This window comes from Cervus elaphus, chromosome 14 (assembly GCF_910594005.1).
Source record: "Cervus elaphus chromosome 14, mCerEla1.1, whole genome shotgun sequence".
In the NCBI taxonomy this organism is placed as follows: Eukaryota; Metazoa; Chordata; class Mammalia; order Artiodactyla; family Cervidae; genus Cervus; species Cervus elaphus.
The window spans coordinates 72502664-72527800 of NC_057828.1; the positions used below are offsets into that span (position 1 = coordinate 72502664).

The window sequence follows — 25137 nt, forward strand, 5'->3', positions numbered from 1 at the left end:
CTTCCTAAAGTGTCAGGCTCAATGTTTCGCCAGTCAGCGGTAGAATGACAGTGCCAAATCAGTTTATTTATAACCACTTCAATACTATTCAGTGGCTCTATCAGAAATGAACCAGGGAAGGGGGGGCAGGGGTTAGGGTAGGACAAGGGATAGGAAATTTAATAAGAAAAAAACATAATATTAAATATTTTTATTCTTGGGCTTCAGTGTCAGAAAACCTAACTAAATTACATCTCCTCTTTGCTGGGCAGTAGTTAGGACTGGAAGGCCATTCATTCTCTTCTACCTTGAGATCTAAAACTCCATTCTTTCACCCTATTTTCTTGTGCCTATGGGCTTTTTTGGCATAGGAAAATCCTTACACCTGAGAGAATGCTGACCTAATGGCCTGACTACTCAGCTTGTGTGCAACTGGTTTTAAATTACACACTACATCCCACCCTCCTTTTCTTACCATGGAAAAGAGAAACTGAGCCACCTCACCAGGCAAATTCAATTTTAGGAGCAGTAAGTTTGCCAAGATCTCAAATATCAGAACCTGCACACTGAGTTATGTGTGGACAGGCAGGAGAACATCATGTCTGAACCACATCACTCAGCACCGACATGTGACCCAGCCTAGAATTCAGAAAGGGTCACCCATGTGTGTGATACCCACTGACTGGATGTTTGAAAATGTGTTACTAATGAACAGCCAAGTATCTTTACTGCTTGTCTTTACGGAGAGGAAGCATCCCTCAACCCAGATTTCCTGGAACCAAAAAAAAAAAAAAAAGCAAGCCTTTGTACTAGAGCTAAGAGGAACTTTAGAAATTGGCAATTAAAAAAACAGAAACAAAACAAAGCCAGAAAACAAACAAAAGTACTGGCAATAAACTATACATATACACATACACATAACTATATATATAATTACAAAACTGATTTTGAAATATGATCAGTGCCTAATTGCTTTTTGCATAATCCTTTATTATGTTTTTTGGTATGTTTGAAATTTTATTTTTAAGAAAAAAAATTTAAAAGATACTGACCTTGGTAGGAATAAAATCCTCTAGCTAAGTTGGGAACCAAAGCAGAAAAAGGAATGTAGGTAAGATAGTGAGGGAAGGAAAAACCAAAAGATAATAAATATGCAGGATAAGACCAGATTATGAAACAGAAACATTAGTGCTAGTCACATAAAGTTTAAAGCTCAAGTAAGAAGAATTTTATAGACAAGTAGTTATGTAAAACTCTTATCATAAGATGAGGGTCTCAAGTATATATTTTCTAAGAAAATTTTCATTTAAAATTCAGTAGGTGTGTGTGAAGAAAAAGAGGCAAGGTCAACAAAAAAGCATCTTGGATAGAACAATATCTCCACCCTGTGATCATCAAGGTTATTGTTACTAAAGCTTTTGAGAAGGTAGTGTTACTTTTTTACATTTAATCATTTTTTAGTACCTCCCTCAGGACTAGTTGAAATTAAGCTGAAGAATTATGCCTCATATCTGATAGGATCTATCCCTGTCCTGCATTGAAGATATGACTTCCTGGAAGTTGGCAGGACTAAAGATGATACAACTGTCTCCTGAAAAGGGATTTAATAATACTGAACCTACAGGTCTATGAAGTTTCAGTCACTATGATTCTAAAATCTAAAATCAATAAACTTTGATCATTTATTTCACCAATGTCTATGACATTTATGAAATTATAGGGCAATCATTTATTTCTAGCCCTAGGAAAACACCTCAATGCTCTTTTTCTTTGAACTCAGACATTTCTATAATTAATTATTCCACAAGAGTCATTTTCCAGTGGTTAGCAGGTGCTACTTGTATTTCAATTTTCTCTGCTTGACTTCAAATGAATATAGCTTTAAATTTCTTAGCCTATAGTAGCTGCTTTAGAACCACTATTTTAAAATGTAAAAACAAAAAATTATAAATTTGTGTAACAGAAACAGGGAATCTGTAAAATAAATAAATGAATAAATAATGCTATTAAAGAAATACAAAATTGACAAAGCAGCCACATCTATTTTAATAACTTGACAACTAGCCAGTTAGAGAGGAGTAAAAAATACAATTATTACATGAATATTTTTGAATGAGTGTTTTGTGCAAGGTTGTATGGATGATTGGGGTGTAGGATTCTAGGATCCAAATACTGTACTATATTACTATACCAAATTAATACAAAATTTTATGAGTCTGAAAACACAGGGCAGTAAGGCAGTACAGCATGTTTTTCCAGGAAGCAGGACAAAGTATTTAAGAGTCTTTCCAGTCTTCTGAATTCTCAACTTCCTCATAATCTGTAAATCTGCTGGAGGATATGGATTTCGATTTCTGAGAAGCGTACTGTGAAAGTGTGATATATTGTCACAGTCAGAGTGAAGTTTTGGCTGTATTAAGAGGCAAAAAGCAATTTTTACCAAACATCTGATATAGAAACGCTAAAGTTTGGTAACTTACCTTCCAGATGTAGGCAGCTTCATCACTTGAGCCACTGACTAAAAACTGGTCATCTGGACTAATACTGGATTTAACATAAAAGGTAGAGTTCTGATGTCCATTGAAGACAGCCACTGCCAGAAGGAAAAAAATCAAATTACTTGGTTCTTTTTATTTCCAGTTTTCAAATAAATGCAGATAGTATACATATCCTAGTAAGTTTTACTAATGTGTTGACTAATGAAGCAGATGGTCAAGTAAGTCAGCAAATAAAAAAGAACTGGACACTGGCAGAAAACGAAAGGAAATCCTAGGAAGGCTTTATATTAGACCCAATCTCATGATCTAAGCCCAAATACTTGGTATGGAGTTAGCTATAGAGAAGAAAGTGACGAAAAATATTTCTAAAGGAAGAACAGAGTTGGTGTCTAATCCTTCAGTAAAAATGTCTTTGTTAGACCCTCTCTTTTCACCCCAGGCTAGGTTTTTTTTTCCATTGTATTAAACATTGGTCTTTCTTCCTCTTAAACTTCAAATCTCTTAAGGATGTATTTCACAGATATCTTTTTCTTTCCTCACTAGACTTCAGACTTCATAATGCTTTGAACAGAGGAAATCTTCAAACATTTGTTGTATGAATGGGTAAAAAATCAGTGAAAGGAGAGTTAAGATTTACGGATAGTCTACCTGAGACACGGTAACCTTTAAACTCGACTTTAGGTAGGCTGAAGAGTAGACGTGGCCAATGAGGTAAACTATATGTGCATACGTAAGATACCTCAGCTAGGTTAGGGTAGACCTCTCAATATCCAGTCTACCATACTGTGCTTGATATGTTAATTTCATCCTAAGGAGACCAAAACCTGAGGCCTCAGGCATCAGAACTCTACCAGGAAATAAAAGAAAAAATATCTCGGTCATTGGAAAATTTAAGGATACATTCAGGAAGGAAAAAATACTTCACTGCAATCTTCTAATGGAGGGGGAAAAAAGAATTATTATTGGAAGGACTGATGTTGAAGCTGAACCTCCAATATTTTAGCCACCTGATGTGAAGAGATGACTCATTAGAAAAGACCTTGATGTTGGGAAAGATTGAAGGCAGGAGGAGAAGGGGACGACAGAGGATGAGATGGTTAGATGGCATCACTGACTCAATGGACGTGAGTCTGGGTAAGTTCTGGGAGTTGGTGATGGACAGGGAGGCCTGGCGTGCTGCAGTTCAAGGAGTCGCAAAGAGTAGGACACGACTGAGTGACTGAACTGAACTAACAGCTTTCCATAAGTACTCACAAAAATCTCTTCCTTTTGCTAGAATAAAAAATTAGATTAAAAAAACAAAGTTTGTATTTAAAGCTCTTCAAGAAAAACCCTGCATGTCAAATACACTGTCACATCAAATACTGCAACTATTAAAGTTAAGCAAGACATGAATCAATTCAGATACACGTATAATAGAGTTACTATGATAGATAAATCTTCACAAAATAAACAGGATCCTTTATTCTGAATATAATTCCAAAACTAAAATTGTTCATCTTTCTCAGCTCTTGGCCATGAATGGAAAACTATAGACCAAATTTTCCACTAAACTCTTAAGTATTTATTGCCCTCTGCTGGTCTAAGAAAGCCAACATAAAATTCATAGTAAATGCTTCAATCCATGTGAAAAAAATCCTTCTAAACCTATACTGGCTTTAATTAGTTTAATTGTTGACAATTTGGGCTCTTAAAATGCTTCATTAAGATGCTTCAGATGCTTCCTTATAAACATCACTTCGTATAATAAAATGCTGTGAATTAAAGGTATAGAAGATCAAGTACTGAGTTCAGGACCTTAAGTTTTGAAAAAGACAAGCAATTACTAGATCTCTATTTCTCTCTCACACACACATCTGTCGATTTCTGAGGAACATATGTTATTTGCCAACCTATATCTATATATGAGAGCCAATCAAACAATTTCAGGAGCACAGAGAAAAGGTTACTTAATTATTAGTTAAGTGGCCTTGGGCATATTTGTTTGATGGCAGAAGAACAACTAAATTTAAGGCCCCCTTTGGTGTCACACATAACAAAATGATATAGAAAAAGCTCTTGGACATCTGGTAATATAATTAGGCTTTCATCTTCTGGGGAAAAATTTTGAAGAATTTGTTTTATATGACTAAATAAATCAGGAGTTGTTCAAGTTCTAATTTCAATCAAGGAGACAGCAAGCAAAGTTATAAAACCTCTTTCCTTTTCCAAACATTCTTACTCTTGTTTAGACAACATCAGACCTAATGCAGGGCATTAAAAATGACAGTATGATACTGTCATAGGTATTGAAGTCCTAATAATGGCTTGGGGTCAGTCTTAGGAAACTTCTGTAAATACCCAGCTAAATTCTGCACTATTTCAAGATTTCTTTTTTATCAATGCATCTTACTTTAGTGGGAACTGGGTAGCTCTAGGGATTGGTGATAGAATTAAAAATCTTTTTCTGACAGTTATACATGAGAAATAGGTAGGTTATAAGTATGTAGCTTGCTTAAACAATTGATAATGTCCTTAAAACGATGTAACTCTAACCCTCTTGAGAGTATGCTTGAGAAACTAATTTTTTAAAATGTCATTTATTAGCTTTATATATTCCACTTATAAATATATGTAATATATATAAATATAAAATGTATAAGCTTTTTATAGTCCACTTATAAATTATATATTCCACTTATAATTTTCTTAAAGGAAAAAAACAGTGAGATTAGGGAAAACATCCAGAAATAAAATAGCCTCTGTCCAACATTAAGGAGAAGGCTGAGGTAGGTAGGAACTATTTTGAGGGCTTAAAACTAAGCCCCCTAATTTTAACAAATAACCCACACACAGGACAAAAGCTGAACAGAACATCCTTTTATATCCCACAAATATTGAAATAATCCTAAGTATACCTAAAGGGGCATAATTTCAGGAAAGACTTGCGATTAAAATTAAGCCACCACAGGGAGGATTCTGTTCACTTGTGAAATCATCACAAGGTTAGTACATCTATGAATCACTGGAGCTAATCAAAGACCCCAAAGCTCCTATATGTCTTCATAAATTCAGTAGAGAAAAAACAAACAACATTAAATTATCATTAATGAAAAAAAAACCATATTATTTTCCAGGAAAGAATCTGAATGACTAAGATCCTACCTGGAGAAGTCTTTAATCCAGTCATATTGAACATGTAGATGTTGTCATCTGTGCAGTTAGCAAATAAAGTGGAGCCAGTAGAATCCAAAATCAGACTTGAGTATCCTGGAAAAAGGAATATGAGTTAGCCAAGTGCTGATGACAGAGCACTGGAGGTGAAAATGATCTTTTTAGATCATTTCATAAGAAGTATCATCAGAATTCTTATTCCCCCAAATTTCTACAAACCAAAATTATTCTTCTGAGTTTTTTAACTTCAAAAAGATACTTTCATATACTAGTTTCTCAAGTCAACTGAGAATAACAGTTGCTGAAAACTAGCTTGATATTTATTTTAAAATTTTGACAAAACTTACATATCCAAAAAAGCCCTCCAAAGGGTCCTACAGAATACAAAGGCTTACCTAGTTTTCGAGTGCTGCTACCTGGGTACAGGAAAGACTTGGATGCTATGGGTTCCTGTCGATAAGCAGTATAATTCTTACGTAAATCCCATATTTTGATTATGCTAAAAATCAAGGTGAAGAAATAGTCATTTTGTAGTCCTTTTCCAACACCAATCAGTTTCAACTACGTTTGAATGTGAAATGAATTTAATCTAATTCCTCTGGCACATCAACCAGCTACAGTGAGGATATTTCATTGGGAAACAGATTGAACTATCTCATACTCTTGTCTACAATGTCAGGCTAACAAATCCAGCAGAACGGAAACAGATGTGTTCTGACCCACAGATGGGTTGCCGTGAGTTTACTTCGAGAGAGCGGAAAAGGAAGACGGAGGTTGAGTGCCGACAGTCATTGTTTCATTGTTTTCAGGGAAAGAAAAACAACACTTCCTAAGCCTTTAACATTCCGCTTGTAACCTTTGACATCATTAAGTACAAAACTGTGTCCCTACGGTTGTATCTCTATACATTAACTCTTTAAGAAATCCAGTCTAAACAACTTTTCCTGTGAAAGAAGAGTATTTTTACATTTCAACTATTGGGATAATTCTCCTAATTTTCGAGATCTACTTTGTAGACAACTTGAAAACACAAGCTTGGTTATAAAAGGGCAGTATTCCTTGGAAAGAAAGCTTTCACAAAGAAAGCCATTTACAAATATAACTAATAACCTTTAGATAATCCTTCATTTGTGCCTGAGAATTTGGTCCACAGAAGAGTTTTAGTGTTTAGAAAACACAACAGAAATCTTAAGTTTATTAAGCCATCATATTTTTAAATTAAACTTTTTGAAGGAAGGGATATCTTGGGAGATATAATGGGCAAAAAGGGGGCAAAGAAGAATATTTTAAAAAGAAAGAGTCCCTATACTCAATGAACTTAAATTTCAACAAAGTAAAAAATCAATTAGTATCACAAACTCATATGGAAGCCAAAAATTTAGACCAATCATGAATAGAAAGTATGTGAAAGTCCTTAGGCCTTAACATGAATCTAGTTAGAGTACTCCCTGAAATGCCAACTACATGCTCAGAATCAGGTTCCGTCTTTTAGGATACTAAGAAAGCTGAGTGCAGAAGAATTGATGCTTTTGAACTGTGGTACTGGAGAAGACTCTTGAGAGTCCCTTGGACTGCAAGGAGATCCAACCAGTCCATCCTAAAGGAGATCAGTCCTGGGTGTTCATTGGAAGAACTGATGTTGAAGCTGAAACTCCAATAATTTGGCAACCTGATGTGAAGAGCTGACTCATTGGAAAAGACCCTGATGCTGGGAAAGATTGAGGGCAAGAGGAGAAGGGGACAACAGAGGATGAGATGGCTGGATAGCATCACTGACTCAATGGACATGGGCTTGGATGGACTCTGGGAGTTGGTGATGGATAGGGAGGCCTGGCGTGCTGCGGTTCATGGGGTTGCAAAGAGTCGGACACGACTGAGTGACTGAATTGAACTGAAACTAGAGAAGATAAAACCCAAAATATAGGCATATCTCGTTTCACTGTGCTTTGCAGATATTCCATTTTTTCACAAATTGAAGGTTGTGGGAAGTCTATAAGTGCATTTTCCCACCAGCATCTTCTCATTTCACGTCTCTGTCACATTTTGGTAGTTCTCCTAATGCTTCAATTTTTCATCATTATTATTTTTGCTATAGTGATCTGTGATCAGTGATCTTTGATGTTATTATTGTAATTGTTTTGGCATTTTCCAGCAATAAAATACTTTTAAATTAAGATCTGTACATTGACTTTTTTAGACACAATGCTATCTTACACACAATAGACTACACTATAATATAAACATCTTTTATATACAATGGGAAACCATTGATTAAATTATGCGGCACACACAAGCAAGTTACTCATCAAGCTTCTCTGTAACAGCAGCAGCAGGTGCCAATGCTGCTCCTACATGCTAGACAATGTGCTGTGACAATTATTTAATTATTTGAGCAAGAGTCCTAATAACTAGATATTTTCCATTGTGATCTAGAGTTCTTCTTCTCAGCTGGGTACTATGTTGAAAGTTAAAAGCACACACATTAAATTATAATGGGACTAGATGACTTCTCCATCACAGTTCAGGAAAGACAGCTCATCAAAAGAACCAAGAAATAAAGACTCTTCTTACCCATCCACGGCTCCTGCTGAGACTAATGTGTTCTCATCTTGAAAGAGGACCACAGTAACACTCTGCTGGAAATCCTAATAGCACAAGGAAGAAAAAAAAAAGAAGGAAATCCTACTTGGGGTGTAACAATCTTCACTATTAAGAGACCAAGACACTAAAATGATGTCTTTATCCCCTAAATTGAACTAGACTAAATCTTTCCCCTCCAATCCCAGTCAAACATATACTGCAGATCAACAAGTAATTTTAGCAAGAAAATGACCAAAACATTAATTTATATCATACTATGAACACTCTGACTTGCATTCAAGAAAAAAAAACTGGTGATTAACACAATATTTTAGTACCTAAATCTACTGGCTATATTTAAAATCATTCCTACTGTGTATCCTTAGGAAACTCATTTAACTTGTGCATGTTTCATCTATAAAATGCTGACATCTTTCCAGGTTATCATATAGGAGTGTCTTAAGAATTATAGATAAAAGATGCTCTGAAAAATTTAAAGGAGCTAGTGGAGTTTTACCTCCTAATCTATGTTAAGTTTTCTTGGCCCCAGAATCTGATGAAACGTCTGAAAAGTTACTCATTTTAACTTCATCTGGCCTCCAAAGACTATATACTAACCCTGTCAGTTTCCATTCAGGCCAATGTAATTTAAGTCCTAATGTTTTAGCAACCACACATCCCCAAAATATTAACTTAGACCCTACAGACCAGGAATACTGGAAAAATAAATTAAGAAACACTGATAATTTTTTTTTTTAAAGAAAAAAGCTATATTATGGGCACTGTTTGAACTTTGACTGTAAAATGCTAAACAGGTACTTGTATTTTTCCCAATGTTTCTCAAAATATTTTGAAATCTTTTGCCAAGTATTTTTTTTTTTTTTAAAAACAACATAAAAAACTCACATCTGTTCTGCAGTTTTGTATTATGAAAACAACAGGGATTCCTTTGTCCTACAGAATATGGTACTGTGGTACTTAATATGCTTTTTAAACCACACGTCTCCCTCTCCTAATGAGTTATTCTACTGTAGATGATGTGCATGCATGGAGATCTCTAGGGATGAGTTTCAGGAAACTGAATTTTTAACATATTTCCCAAGTGACTCCGCTGCACCCTAGAGTTTGAGAATCAGTACTGTAGGTACTGAACGAGTATTAAACAATAAACTACTAATATCAAGAGGAAATAAAGGCTTTCACTCACTAGCTGAATCACTCTCATTTTATGCCCAACAAATTCCCCAAAATGAGACTCTTATGATGCTGTCAAGATCTGCACACATGTACACAGCTATAAAACCTTACCACAGAAGGAGCAAGCCCTTTGGAATTCTGTTTCTTCTTAGGTTTTGAAGGGGTTTGCTTGTCTAAGGTATTATGAGCTCCACTGATTTGGTTCACTTGCCTGTAAAATCCATCTGAAAAATATTTTTTTCAGAACATAATTGGTTTAGGGTTCAGAAATTTATTCCTATGCTGACTATAACATTTATACATAAGATCTCAAAATTATATTGTTTTAAATTAGTAAAAAATTAGAAGCCAGCAGGGTCACTGTACTATAATCTCGTGTGAGATTATAATATATAAAAAGGAAATAAGCACATGGATATTTATAGCAGCTTTATTCTTAACTGCCCAAATCTGGAAGCAACCAAGATGTCCTTCAGTAGGCGAATGTATGAATCAAAGTGTGGTATAAGTAGACAACGATATATCATTCCATACTAAAAAAAAGAAAATGAGCTACCAAGTCATGAACAGACCTTAAATATATTTTACTAGGTAAGAGAAGGCAATCTGAAAAGGCTATATATACTCTAGGGTTCCAATCATATGACCTTCTGATAAAGGCAACACCATGGAGATGGTATAAAAGATCAGTGATAGCCAGGGTTTAGGAGGGAGGGTATGATGACTAGGTGGAGCACAGAGGATTTTTAGGGCAGAGAAACTACTCTGTATGATACTGTAATGGCAGTCCCATGCCAGTTATACATTTGTCAAAACTAAGAGCATGTATAATACCAACAGTGAACCAAAATGTTAAGTAAGTACATATGGACACTGGGTGAAAATGGTGTATCAGTGTAGGTTCACCAGTTGTAACACATGTCCAACTCTGGTGCAAGATGTTGACAGTGGGAGAGACTGTGAGGACAGGGGGTATATCCACACAGAGAACTCTGTACATTCTGCTCAATTTTGCTGTGTATCTAAAGCTGCTCTAAAAAAGTCTAAAAAAAACTCTAAAAAAGTGCAAATAATTTTTTTAAAAAATGATATAAGCAGGGAGACAATAATTTGTTGTTGTTCAGTTGCTAAGGCATATCTGACTCTTTTGCGACTCCATGTACTCTAGCCCATCCGGCTTCTCTATCCATGGGCTTTCCCAGACAAAATACTGGAGTGGGTTGTGATTTCTTTTTCTGATATGATCACTGCTTTCTGCTTAAGGCATCAGGGGGCAATGTGAGTATAATTAAATTTAATTTAATCCAATTCTTTAAAGTCCTCAAATTTTTAAAATTAAAATGAAAGATCATGTACTAACAATTGCAATTCCATTAATAACTTAGATAAATGGCATTATAGTTCATAAGGTAAATATGGAGGGTAATACTTGAGAGAACTAAAAACCTGAGAACCAGAGAAGAATTAGGGATTATGAACCTGTGCCCCCTGGTGGTAGACAGGTGAAATCATCAATTCCTTCATTCAAAATTATTATGGAGCAATACCACATTTGTCAAAATTAAAGTGGAACTGGATTACCTTTTTTGTTGCACCTGGTATCCCAGACCATAATGTTGCCATCTCTACCGCCTGTACAGAAGACAGCTGTAGACACATACATAGTTTATCAACAAGTTAACAAAGCCAGTCAATGACACATGTATTTCAATTTATTAATAAGGTTCTAAGGGTATCTATTATATGCTAGGTACTGTAATTGGCACTGGAGACTAAAAATGATAAAATATATAGCTCAACACAAGTAAGAGAAAACAAAGCTGTGAAGGGAAAGTATTAGAACTCAAAATGCTTACATTGAGCAAAAACTTGATAGAATAAACCTCTGTAAGTTTTCCTAAAACCACATGAAATACTATATTATATACTAAAGTTGTAGTAAGAATAATGATAAATAAGCAATAACCAAAATATACTGAGTCCTTACTAAGTTCTAGACACTATCCTTTTTTTAACAGATGATCCTTTTAAAAAAACACCTCAGTGAGAATTATTACCCCCATTTTACAGATGAGCAAATTAAGGCATAGGGAGGATAAGTAACTTGCAAAGATTATTTTTGGTGGTATACATCTGCAGCCCACACTCCGAAATTCCAAGCTGTATTCTCAGTATAAAATTATAAACTAGATCAATATAAAATTTGTGAAAGGAGTTGCTTCTGGGGATGGAAAAAGGACAGTGACATTGGAGGAAGAAACACAGAGGAACTCCAATTTACCTGTCATGCTTTCCTCTTTAAAATTAAACAAAAAAATGATGCTTCCTGTATGAGTGAGCACTTATCAAGTTAATCCACCTGCATTAATTGGCAGCTAATGTAGACTGATTAATTTAGTAAGTGCTCAGGTCAAAATACAAAAACTACTTGAGGGCCCTACAGACACTGAACAAAAACACACAATTTTTGGAAGGAAGTCAACCACTGAAGCAAGTGACTGGCCTACGGTAAGTTACTAGTTTTTTGTGGTTTTACCTTGAGGGCAGCCAGAGTTGTACCATCAGGACCAGGCAGCTAAAGTGCCAATAGAAAGACCACCTTTCGAGCTAGAGGAATTAGGAAAAGGAGAGTGGGGCAAAGCGAGCTGTAAGAAGCAGCAGGGAACCCTGGAGAGGGCAGAGAATGGGAAACCCTAATACTGTGTTTATACTTAGTGCACGTCTCTGGCTGACTCCTGAACCGTGTACGCATGAGCAGTAAGAACTGAACTGAGATCTGATCTTCTGAACTAACTGCTTTCCTACAGGTTTGACCATGCAGTTTGAAATCAATCAATCAATTCAGTTGCTCAGTCGTGTCCGACTCTGTGACCCCAGGCCTCCCTGTCCATCACCAACTCCCAAAGTCCACCCAAACCCATGTCCATTGAGTCAGTGATGCCATCCAACCATCTCATCCTCTGTTGTCCCCTTCTCCTCTTGCCCTCAATCTTTCCCAGCATCAGGGTCTTTTCCAATGAGTCAGCTCTTCACATCAGGTGGCCAAAATATTGGAATTTCAGCTTCAACATCAGTCCTTCCAATGAACACCCAGAACTGATCTCCTTTAGGATGGACTGGTTGGATCTCCTTGCAGTCCAAGGGACTCTCAAGAGTCTTCTCCAACACCACAGTTCAAAAGCATCAATTCTTCGGCGCTCAGCTCTCTTTATAGTCCAACTCTCACATCTGTACATGACCACTGGAAATACCATAGCCTTGACTATATGGACCTTTGTAATGTAATTTGTAAATGACCTTTGTAATTTGTAAAGTAATGTCTCTGCTTTTTAATATGCTGTCTAAGTTGGTCATAACTTTCCTTCCACGGAGTAAGCGTCTTTTAATTTCATGGCTGCAATCACCATCTGCAGTGATTTTGGAGCCCCCAAAAGTCAGCCACTGTTTCCCCATCAATTTGCCATGAAGTGATGGGACCAGATGCCATGATCTTAGTTTTCTGAATGTTGAGCTTTAAGCCAACTTTTTCACTCTCCTCTTTCATTTTCATCAAGAGGCTCTGTAGTTCTTCGCTTTCTGCCATAAGGGTGGTATCATCTGCATATGTGAGGTTATTGACATTTCTCTCGGCAATCTCGAATCCAGCTTGTGCTTCATCCAGTTCAGCATTTCTCATGATATACTCTGCATATAAGTTAAATAAGCAGGTGACAATATGCAGCCTTGACATACTCCTTTCCCTATTTGGAACCAGTCTGTTGTTCCATGTCCAGTTTTAACTGTTGCTTCCTGACCTGCATACAGATTTCTCAAGAGGCAGGTCAGGTGGCCTGGTATTCCCATCTCTTAAAGAATTTCCCACAGTCTGTTGTGATCCAGACAGTCAAGGCTTTGGCATAGTCAATAAAGCAGAAATAGATGTTTTTCTGGAACTCTTTTGCTTTTTCGATGATCCAGCAGATGTTGGCAATTTGATCTTTGGTTCCTCTGCCTTTTCTAAAACCAGCTTGAGCATCTGGAAGTTCACGGTTCACGTACTGCTGAAGCCTGGCTTGGAGAATTTTAAGCATCACTTTACTAGTGTGTGAGATGAGTGCAACTGTGCACCAACTCTTTTCTGAGCAACATAACAGAATCCAGAGTCCAACATACCATTCCCAAAGCCCAGGGTACAATCTTAAATTATTTGCCATATAAAGAGCCAGGAAAATGAGTCCTTCTCAAGAGAAAAGAAATCAACAGAGGTCTACCTCAAGACAACCCAGATATTGATTTATTAGGTCTGGTTGTAAAATAGATATAACTACATCAAGTGAAATAAAGAGACAATCAATGAAAATGATGAGAAATCTCAGCAGAGAAACAAACAGAACTTACCAAAACAAATGGAGATTTTAGAACCACCACCCACAACTTCTGAAATGATAAAATTCAATGGATAGGCCTAAGAGTAGAATGGAGGGAACAGAGGAAAAAGTCTATGAACTTGAAGACAAATCAACAGAAATCATTCCATCCGAGGAAGAGAGAAAACTAAGATTGAACATTATGCTAAGTGACAGAAGCCAACAACGTATTGTATGGTTCCATTTACATGAAGGCATAATAGGCAAATCTACAGAGACAGAAAGAAAGTAGGCTGTGTAAGGCTGGGGAAGATGGAAAGTACTATTAATGGTTCTGTTTTCTTTTTGGGCTGATGAAACTGTTCTAAACTTGGACTGTGGTGATGACTGAACTCTACAAAAAATTAAAAATCACTGAAACATACACATTAAATGGGTGAATTTTATGGTATGTTAATTATATCTCATTTAAGAAAATTGAAAAAGATGAATAAAGCTTCAAGGATTCATGAGACAATTTCAAAAAGTCTAGTACATGAGTAATTGTGGAGTTCTAGGAGAGAAAACAGGGCAAAAAAAAATTTCAAAAAATAAATGGCAGAAAACTTCCCAGATTGGGGTAAATCATGAGTTCAGTTTCAGATATGCTGAACTTGAAGTCCTAGCAGAAAAGTGAAAGTTGGAAATATAATCTGGTTCAGTGTAAGTAGAGCAAAAAACAAAACTGCAATGGATGAGACTGTCCAGGGGGAAGGTACAGACTGAAAGGAGCCATGCCAACACTTCAAGTTAGGTAAAGAAGCAAAAGTTCACACAAGTAATTATGATGCAACACACAGAAATACTGAGAACCAGAGGCAGTGATATCACACGTTCCAAGGAAGAAAAAAATTTTCATGAGGTTTAAAATGAAAGGCCAAATGTACCAAATATTGACCAAGTAGAAAGCAGGCTGATTTCAGGAAGAGAGCTGGGAATGGAAAACAAAACCAAACTGAACTAAATTGAGATGAAGACGTTTAACCCAATTTTGATTACTCTTAAGAAACTTAGAAGAGACAAGGAAATAAGAAAGGGTGATACCATACACAAAAATAAACTCAAAATGGATTAAAGATCTAAATGTAAGACCAGAAACTATAAAACTCCTAGAGGAGAACATAGGCAAAACACTCTCCAACATGAATCACAGCAGGATCCTCTATGACCCACCTCCCAGAATATTGGAAATAAAAGCAAAAATAAACAAATGGGACCTAATGAAACTTAAAAGCTTTTGCACAACAAAGGAAACTATAAGCAAGGTGAAAAGACAGCCTTCAGAATGGGAGAAAATAATAGCAAATGAAGCAACAGACAAAGGATTAATCTCAAAAATATACAAGCAACTCCTGCAGCTCAATTCCAGAAAAATAAATGACCCAATCAAAAAATGGGCCAAAGAACTAAACAGACATTTCTCCAAAGAACACATACAGATGGCTAACAAACACATGAAAAGATGCTCAACATCACTCATTATCAGAGAAATGCAAATCAAAACCACAATGAGGTACCATTACACGCCAGTCAGGATGGCTGCTATCCAAAAGTCTACAAGCAATAAATGCTGGAGAGGGTGTGGAGAAAAGGGAACCCTCTTACACTGTTGGTGGGAATGCAAACTAGTACAGCCGCTATGGAGAACAGTGTGGAGATTTCTTAAAAAACTGGAATTAGAACTGCCATATGACATAGCAATCCCACTCCTGGGCATACACACCGAGGAAACCAGATCTGAAAGAGACACGTGCACCCCAATGTTCATCGCAGCACTGTTTATAATAGCCAGGACATGGAAGCAACCTAGATGCCCATCAGCAGATGAATGGATAAGGAAGCTGTGGTACATATACACCATGGAATATTAGTCAGCCATTAAAAAGAATTCATTTGAATCAGTTCTAATGAGATGGATGAAACTGGAGCCCATTATACAGAGTGAAGTAAGCCAGAAAGATAAAGACCATTACAGCATACTAACACATATATATGGAATTTAGAAGATGGTAACGATAACCCTATATGCAAAACAGAAAAAGAGACACAGATGTATAGAACAGACTTTTGGACTCTGTGGGAGAAGGCGAGGGTGGGATGTTTCGAGAGAACAGCATCGAAACGTGTATATTATCTATAGTGAAACAGATCACCAGCCCAGGCTGGATGCATGAGATAAGTGCTCGGGCCTGGTGCACTGGGAAGACCCAGAGGAATCGGGTGGAGAGGGAGGTGGGAGGGGGGATCGGGATGGGGAACACATGTAACTCCATGGCTGATTCATGTCAATGTATGACAAAACCCACTACAATATTGTAAAGTAATTAGCCTCCAACTAATAAAAATAAATGAAAAAAAAAAAAAAAAAAAAACCAGGGGAAAAAAAAAAGAAAGGGTGATAGCTAAAGGAGAATTCAAGGTTAAGATGTTCTTTTAGGGACAGGCCACAGATATGCTTGCACTTTTCCCAGGAAGAGCTAAGAAAAGGAAAACTGTGGAGACATAAGTGATGGCATATGGTCTTGGGGGAGGATCAAGAATGCTTCTCAACATTAGCAGCACGCTGGAATCCCTTGAGGAATTTTAACAAAATAGATGCCTGGCCCACCTTCAAGAGATTCACACTTAATTGGTATTTTAAAAAAGCTCCCTAATGTGTGTAACTGAGTCATACTGCTATACAGCAGAAATTAACACAACATTGTAAATGTCAATAAAAAAACAAACCAAAAACCTTTCCAGGTGACTAATGAGTCAGGGTTGAGATCCAGTACCCTAGGAAGAAAGACTGGTCTTAAATTGCAGAATGAAGAATGAGAAAGAAGGTACAAATTCAAAGATAATGTAGGGGGGTAATAGAAATATCTTTATAATCACTTTTAGTTACCCACCAGTAGTTCTAGCACCCCTTGGACCACATAAAAGCACATCTGGGAGTAACTGACAATTAGAAATGAAAACATTTCCAGGTTTTAAGGTGGTAGCTACTTAGAGAAGGCAAATTACACTAGTATTAATATAACTATGTCCTAACAGGTTATTTGTATCCTGCTTATGTAGGGCATGATTGGAGAAGGAAATGGCAACCCACTCCAGTATTCTTGCCTGGAAAACCCCATGGACTGAGGATCCTGGTAGGCTACAGTCCATGGGGTTGCAAAGAGTTGGACATGACTGAGCAACTTCACTTCACTTCACGTAGGGCTGAAAGAACTTGATCATGATCTTTTCTACCATGTTGACTACAACCCCTCAAAAACCAAGAAAATCCACCAAGCATTTACATGCTCCTCAGTTTTGCTTTTTTCATTTGTTGCTGTTGTTTTGTGCATGCACATCACACCTCATTTGTATGCTCATGAGGAGATCAAACCATTCAATCCTAAAGGAAATCAACCTTGAATATTCAGTGGAAGGACGATGCTGAAAGTAATACTTTGGCCACCTGATGTGAAGAGCCAACTCATTGGAAAAAACCCTGATATTGGGAAAGACTGAGGGCAAGAGAAGGGGGCGACAGGGGATGAGATGGTTGGATGGCATCACCGACTCAGTGGACATGGGTTTGGGTGGACTCCGGGAGTTGGTGATGGACAGGGAGGCCTGGCGTGCTGCGGTTCATGGGGCCGCAAAGAGTTGGACACAACTGAGCGACTGAACTGAACTAAAACAAATTTACCTTAAGAATTAATACATTTTCACGACCTTAAATTATTTTCACAAACTCAGAATGAACTCTGACACAAGTGTAGTAAACTAGAACACAAGCATATCTAACTTTACAAAATAGATGTGCTAGGGAAAAGTTATACAGATATAAAAACTATGTCATGTATTTCCTCTTCATGGGTCCAGTCTCAATAGCAACCAACTGATTTATTTTTAAAGTTCAAACCAGTTCCACACTTGGTTTAGTACTCCTGAATGCTCAGGTGAAATATTCCTTTAAAAAACAGAATAATTTTTAATGATAAAGGAGACTAAAATGTTTATTTCTATTATTATGAGACTAAAGTCAGATGGATCATATCAGCCACTTCTTTGAGGTGAATGTTTGTTGTCTCACTCTCATTTAGTGAGAAACAAAGGAGAAAAAACAGGAAAACAGCAATTAAGAGCTAATTCAGACACCCCTGCTAAGTTTCTCCCTGGCTACTACAGTACTATTCTGTATTACAGCTCTCCTTAAACCTTCCTTCCCCATTATAATAGTTAAATACATTTAGAAAGATTAATTTTGAGTAATAGGTAAAAATGGAGGTATTGTGGCTATTTGTAAATTTTTATCTCATCTGTAAGATTATAGAAAAAAATTATCTGAAGATGCTTGACTTTTAGGGACAAGTTAGAGGCAATATCCATTAGAATAGGACTAAAATCCAACTCGATTTCATTGAGGTTTCCAGGTCATCTTAAGAATCTCCATCATCTATGTAGGGAAAGGTGCAAATCTGACAGGTACAAAAAATGCAGCTTATTACTTCACCATGAAAGAGGTTAAGTACATGAAAGAGGATAAGCACATACTTACCTTTCTCAAACTTAGAAAAGGCAACTGACTTGAGGCTACACTGATGACCTTTGCAAGTTCCAATCAGCTCGCCAGCATTTACATCCCAAAATTTGGCTGTCTGATCACCTGCTGCTGTAACCTTCCAGAAATAAGGTATCATAACTTAATAAAACAACCCTTTACCAGTGTTTACTCAGATTCCCCCCAAAATGAAAGTTACTTACAAGCTTAAATTCACCAGGGACCCAGGCCAGGTCAAAGACAGCATTCCAGTGAGCCATCCACTCTAAACGAAGAAAATGGTGAATGTGAAATGTCTAACTGTATTCTGTGGTAGCCACACCAACAATTTAAATGGCTTAAAAACTGTAGTAAAAACATCAGTGGTCAGTACAGTAAGGTCTATGAGCCAAAGAGAATTTGTGGATTCACTTTATGCATTCCCTTCACTATCTCATAAAACTACCATTTGATATCAAATTGCTTTCCATGAGGGGATATATTCTCTAAAACAGAGTATTTGTGAAACATTCTAAAAAACTTTCATCATGCTCTCTGAAAGGAGTCTAAACTACTTTATAGACATTCAAAGTTTATAACATTCAAAGCTCTGCTCACGTTGGCCGTATCTCTCACTGTTCTCTATGTACCTTATTCCAATCAAACTGCATCACTCCCTCTATCCACATCACTTCTGACGCTTTCCTATCTTGAGGCCTTTGCGAATGCTTTTCCCTCTACTTGGAGTGTCCAATTCCACCTCCACTGGTCTAAAATACCACAGTCCACCTTAAATGTCCATCCTTCATGAAAAATTTCCCTCACCTACTTTACTAGATGAGAGCTTTCTGTGACCCTTGTGGTGTTTTCTTTGTATTTCATCTACATCATCTAAAGCCTTTTTTCGAGTTTTTTTTCAACACCTAACTTTGTTGTTATTGCTGTTCAGTTACTATGTCATGTCTGACTCTGCAACCCCAAGGACTGTAGCATTCCAGGCTCCTCTGTTTTCCACCATTTCCCAGAGTTTCCATGCTCAAATTCATGTCCATTCAGTCAGTGATGCTATCTAACCATTTCATCCTCTGCCACCCTCTTCTCCTCTTGCTCTCAATCTTCCCTATCATCAGGGTCTTTTCCAATGAGTTGGCTTTTCGCATCAGGCGGCCAAAGGATTGAAGTTTCAGTTTTAGCAACAGTCCTTCCAATGAATACTCAGGGTTGATTTTCTTCAGGACTGGTTTCATCTCCCTGTAGTCCAAGGGACTCTCAAGAGTCTTCTCCAGCACCACAATCTGAAAGCACCAGTTCTTTGCTCAGCTTTCTTTATGGTCCAACTCTCACATCCATACATGACTACTGGTAAAACCATAGCTTTGATTATATGGACCTTTGTCAGCAAAGTGATGTCTCTGCTTTTTAATATGCTATCTAGCATGGTCACAGCTTTCCTTCCAAGGAACAAGCATCTTTTAATTTCATGGCTGCAGTCACTGTCCTCAGTGATTCTAGAATCCAAGGAAAGAAAATCTATCACTCCTTCCACTTTTTATCCTTCTATTTGCCATGAAGTGGTAGGAATGGATGCCATGATCTTAGTTCTTAGAATGTTGAGTTTTAAGCCAGTTTTGTCATTCTCCTCTTTCACCCTTATCAAGAGGCTCGTTAGTTCCTCTTCACTTTCTGCCGTCAGAGTGGTATCATCTGCATCCCTGAGGTTGTCGCTATTCTCCTGGGAATCTTGACTGCAGCTTGTGATTTATCTAGCATGGCATTTCACACGACACACTCCACATATAAGTAAAATAAGCAGGGTAACAATATACAGCCTTGTCATATTCCTGCCCCAATTTTGAACCAGTCAGGTCTTACCTCCTGGTCTGATAAGTGGTCCAGTACTCCTGTCTCTTAGAATTTTCCAGTTTGTTGTGATCCACAACTCAAAAGCTTTAACATAGTCAATGAAGCAGAAGTAGATGTTTTACTGGAACTTCCTTGCTTTTTCCATGATCCAACCAAAGTTGGCAATTTGATCTCTGGTTCCTCTGATTTTTCTGAACACAGCTAGTACCTCTGGAAGTTTTCAGTTCATGTACTGCTGAAGCCTACCTGGAAGGATTTTGAGCATAACCTTGCTAGCATACAAAATGAGCACAGTTGTATGGTAATATGAACATTCTTTAGCACTGACCTTCTTAGTGATTAGAATGGAAAGTGACCTTTTCCAGTCCTGTGGCCACTGCTGAGTTTTCCAAATTTGCTGACACATTGAGTGTAGCACTTTAACAGCATCATCTTTTAGGATGTGAAATAGCTCAGCTGGAATTCTGTTACCTCCACTAGCTTTATTCACAGTGATGCTTCCTAAGGTCCACTTGACTTCACACTCCAGGATGTCCAGCTCCAGGTGAGTGACCATACCACTGTGATTATCTGGGTTATTAAGACCTTTTTTGTATAGTTTTGTGCATTCTAACCCCCTCTTCTTAATCTCTTCCGCTTCCCTTAGGTCCTCACCATATCTGTCCTTTATCATGTCTATCCTTGCATGAGATGTTCTCTTGATATCTCCAATCTTCTTGAAGAAATCTCTAGTCTTTCCCAAGTTAGCACCTCTTTAAGGTCAGCAGAACCTTGCCTTATGCATAAAAGATACCTGTTCAATATAAATATTTTAAAGCAATGTTTTCCCACATTAAGTATAAAAAAATTTAACTTTTTAAAAGAAAAATTGCTTTTAATCCTAAAATGTACTTTTCTTAACTCTCAGTAAAGATTTTGCTGTAGTTAACAGTTATTGACAGAAAGGCAGTCCACCATTTACTTTCAGTCTGGTCCCTAGACAAACTTAATCAGAAGTGAGTATCACTGAGAATTTATTCAAATAGTAATTTCCTTGTGCTGGTGGTTTAGTCACTAAGTCGTGTCTGACTCTTGCGACCCCTTGGACTGTAGCCTGCCAGGCACCTCTGTCCATGGGGTTCTCCAGACAACAATACTGGAGTGGGTTGCCATTTCCTTCTCCAGGTTATCTTCCCAACCCAGGAATCGAACCTAGGTTTCCTGCATTTCAGGCAAATTCTTTACCTACTGAGCTACGCGGGAAGCCTAATTTCCTTGAAGCTTTATGAATTAAAAATATTAAAATGAATATTTTAGATCTTGACTTACCTTTGATGCACTTCTTTCTACTGGTTTGTGATTCTGTGTTATATAACCTAACAAAGCCTTCTTCATTGGCAACTGCTAGTATATGCTCCATATTGGGAGCTACATAAGAAATAAAGAATAAAATAAAGAGTAAGAAAAAATGTTAAAGCTGAGTTTAAAGCCATATATACATATATATACAACATAATATACATTAATTGAAAACTACAAGGTAAACACAAAGAACCTGTTTGGAAAAAGGCAAGACAATTCTACCCATATAGCATCTGGTATGGTAGAGGTTTTTCTGAGTTAAAAATGGCTTAAAATTTGCCATAATATCTAATTTAGTAAGTGATTAAAAAACACCTATCTTCAGATAATCTCTTATTTAAAGGAGAGCTGAATCAAGAGTGATACCTGAACAAAACAAGAGTGGTACTGGCCAATGGCAAAAAAAAAAAAAAAAAAGGATGGGAGCATATGATATAGGCCTCCAGCAGGCTGACCCTATTAAATTAATATCCTTTTTCCTCAACTTTTCCTCTCTTAAACTTTAACATCAGGGACAAGTACTTCTACTTCTGTGAATATGCTCCCCAATGCACTGCAGAAGCGATAGATTCAATGAGATCAAAATGATGGCTGAAACTTTGTAACCCTTTCCTGATATCAGATAAAAACAAACAAACTAAAAATGATGCTATAAGAATCTCATGCTTTAGCAGAAATATATAACTATGCACAGAGATTAAGAAAAGTATATTTTATAAATGAGAAGAGAGGAGAGAGAAAAACTCTACCATCTAATTTACTTTTTGTTAAAAGAGAGACAGCCTAGGATATTTTCCCTCTAAAGAGTGAACCAGATCATTTCTGACCAAGCCTCACTTATTCAGTAATTCTCTTACTGGAAGAGAAGGTGCATCCAAAAGGAGGAACTGGGGTTCCTGTTTCTCCATAAGAAGTATGCTCATCATTATAGTTGCACTGATAGCCAGTGAGCAGGGACTGTAGCGGGTACTGTGAAGACCATCCTAAAGGAAGACAAAATTCCTTATAGATTCCAATATATCATCACATTTCAGTACTTCTAACAAATGCAGAGGTAAAAATTCATTTTTAAAAGTTTCATATACTTTACTATAGATCTATTCACTATAAATGGCCCTCTGGAATACAGTTTCAGGGATTTTCCTAAGTGGTCCTAAGGAAAAAAGGAAAGAGCATTCTCAACTTCCGGTGAGATACAGCTGTGGGCTTACCATCTTAAATGAAGCCTCTTGCTAACGTATATAAGAGGGCAAGACACCAGTGGCCTTTGTATGTTACCCCTTCCCTCATCCTTTGGTGACAACCACGAAAAATAACCACAAAGACTACCACAACCATTAAGATAGCCATTCTTTTTTTTTTTTTCCATTTATTTTTATTAGTTGGAGGCTAATTACTTTACAATATTGTAGTGGGTTTTGTCATACATTGACATGAATCAGCCATGGATTTACATGTGTTCCCCATCCTGAACCCCCATCCCATCCCTCTGGGTCATCCCAGGGCACCAGCCCTGAGCACTTGTCTCATGCATCCAACCTGGACTGTGATCTGTTTCACACTTGATAATATACATGTTTCGATGCTATTCTCTCAGATCATCCCACCAGCGCCTTCTCTCATAGAGTCCAAAAGTCTGTTCTATACATCTGTGTCTCTTTTTCTGTCTTGCATATAGGGTTATTGTTACCATCTTTCTAAATTCCATATATATGCGTTAGTATACTGTATTGGTGTTTTTCTTTCTGGCTTACTTCACTCTGTATAATGGGCTCCAGTTTCATCCATCTCATTAGAACTGATTCAAATGAATTCTTTTTAACGGCTGAGTAATATTCCATGGTGTATATGTACCACAGCTTTCTTATCCATTCATCTGCTGATGGGTATCTAGGTTGCTTCCATGTCCTGGCTATTATAAACACCGCTGTGATGAACATTGGGGTACACGTGTCTCTTTCCGATCTGGTTTCCTCGGTGTGTATGCCCAGGAGTGGGATTGCTGGGTCCTAGGGCAGTTCTATTTCCAGTTTTTTAAGAAATCTCCACACTGTTCTCCATAGTGGCTGTACTAGTTTGCATTCCCACCAACAGTGTAAGAGGGTTCCCTTTTCTCCACACCCTCTCCAGCATTTATTGCTTGTAGACTTTTGGATAGCAGCCATCCTGACTGGCGTGTAATGGTACCTCATTGTGGTTTTGATTTGCATTTCTCTGATAATGAGTGATGTTGAGCATCTTTTCATGTGTTTGTTAGCCATCTGTATGTGTTCTTTGGAGAAATGTCTGTTTAGTTCTTTGGCCCATTTTTTGATTGGGTCATTTATTTTTCTGGAATTGAGCTGCAGGAGTTGCTTGTATATTTTTGAGATTAATCCTTTGTCTGTTGCTTCATTTGCTATTATTTTCTCCCATTCTGAAGGCTGTCTTTTCACCTTGTTTATGGTTTCCTTTGTTGTGCAAAAGCTTTTAAGTTTCATTAGGGCCCATTTGTTTATTTTTGCTTTTATTTCCAATATTCTGGGAGGTAGGTCATAGAGGATTTTGCTGTGATTTATGTTGGAGAGTGTTTTGCCTATATTCTCCTCTAGGAGTTTTATAGTTTCTGGTCTTACATTTAGATCTTTAATCCATTTTGAGTTTATTTTTGTGTATGGTGTTAGAAAGTGTTCTAGTTTCATTCCTTTACAAGTGGTTGACCAGAAGACAGCCATTCTTATCAAGTAAAATTCTATGTTTTTAGAGTTCTAAATCATTATTGCAAACTTAAGTTACTAACAACATCACACATAATCCAATGGTTGGAGTCAAAGGATATAATGTATTAGGTTGGCCAAAAAGTTCGTTTGGGTTTCTGGTAAGGTGGTGTGGAAAACTCCAAATGAACTTTTTGGCCAATCCACAATGTCAAGGCACCTACCATAGCCACTAACATCAGTTCAGTTCAGTCGCTCAGTTGTGTCCGACTCTTTGTGACCCCATAGACTGTAGCACGCCAAGCCTCCCTGTCCATCACCATCTCCCGGAGTTTACTCAAACTCAAGTGCATTGAGTCGGTGATGCCATCCAACCATCTCATCTTCTGTCATCCCTTCTATTCCTGCCTTCAATCTTTCCCAGCATCAGGGTCTTTTCAAATGAGTCAGTTCTTTGCATCAAGTGGCCAAAGTATTGGAGTTTCAGCTTCAGCATCAGGCATTCCAATGAATATTCAGGACTGATTTATTTTAGGATTGACTGGTTGGATCTCCTTGCAGTCCAAGGGACTCTCAAGAGTCTTCTCCAACACCACAGTTCAAAAGCATCAATTCTTCGGTGCTCAGCTTTCTTTATAGTCCAACTCTCACATCCATACATGACTACTGGAAAAACCTTAGCCTTGATCAGATGGACCTTTGTTGGCAAAGTAATGTCTCTGCTTTTTAATATGCTGTCTAAGTTGGTCATAACTTTTCTTCCAAGGAGCAAGCATCTTTTAATTTCATAGCTGCAATCACCATCTGCAGTGATTTTGGAGCCCCCAAAAATAAAGACTGTCACTGTTTCCCCATCAATTTGCCATGAAGTGATGGGACCAGATGCCATGATCTTAGTTTTCTGAATGTTGAGCTTTAAAGCCACCTTTTTG

At 37.4% G+C, this 25137-nt stretch overlaps 1 protein-coding gene across 2 annotated transcripts in view; it reads right to left on the bottom strand.

Annotated features, from left to right (window-relative positions):
* Window positions 1-25137, bottom strand: part of DTL (denticleless E3 ubiquitin protein ligase homolog) — a 50239-nt gene that overhangs the window by 20375 nt on the left and 4727 nt on the right. For both annotated transcript variants that reach the window (XM_043922975.1, XM_043922974.1), the window contains exons 2-11: window positions 22367-22492; window positions 21477-21575; window positions 18530-18591; window positions 18324-18444; window positions 10989-11054; window positions 9519-9631; window positions 8202-8275; window positions 6026-6129; window positions 5622-5726; window positions 2460-2572 (exon numbers count right to left, since the gene is read on the bottom strand). In XM_043922975.1, coding sequence (XP_043778910.1) covers window positions 2460-2572; window positions 5622-5726; window positions 6026-6129; window positions 8202-8275; window positions 9519-9631; window positions 10989-11054; window positions 18324-18444; window positions 18530-18591; window positions 21477-21575; window positions 22367-22492 — 983 coding nt within the window. The remainder of the gene's footprint in view (window positions 1-2459; window positions 2573-5621; window positions 5727-6025; window positions 6130-8201; window positions 8276-9518; window positions 9632-10988; window positions 11055-18323; window positions 18445-18529; window positions 18592-21476; window positions 21576-22366; window positions 22493-25137) is intronic.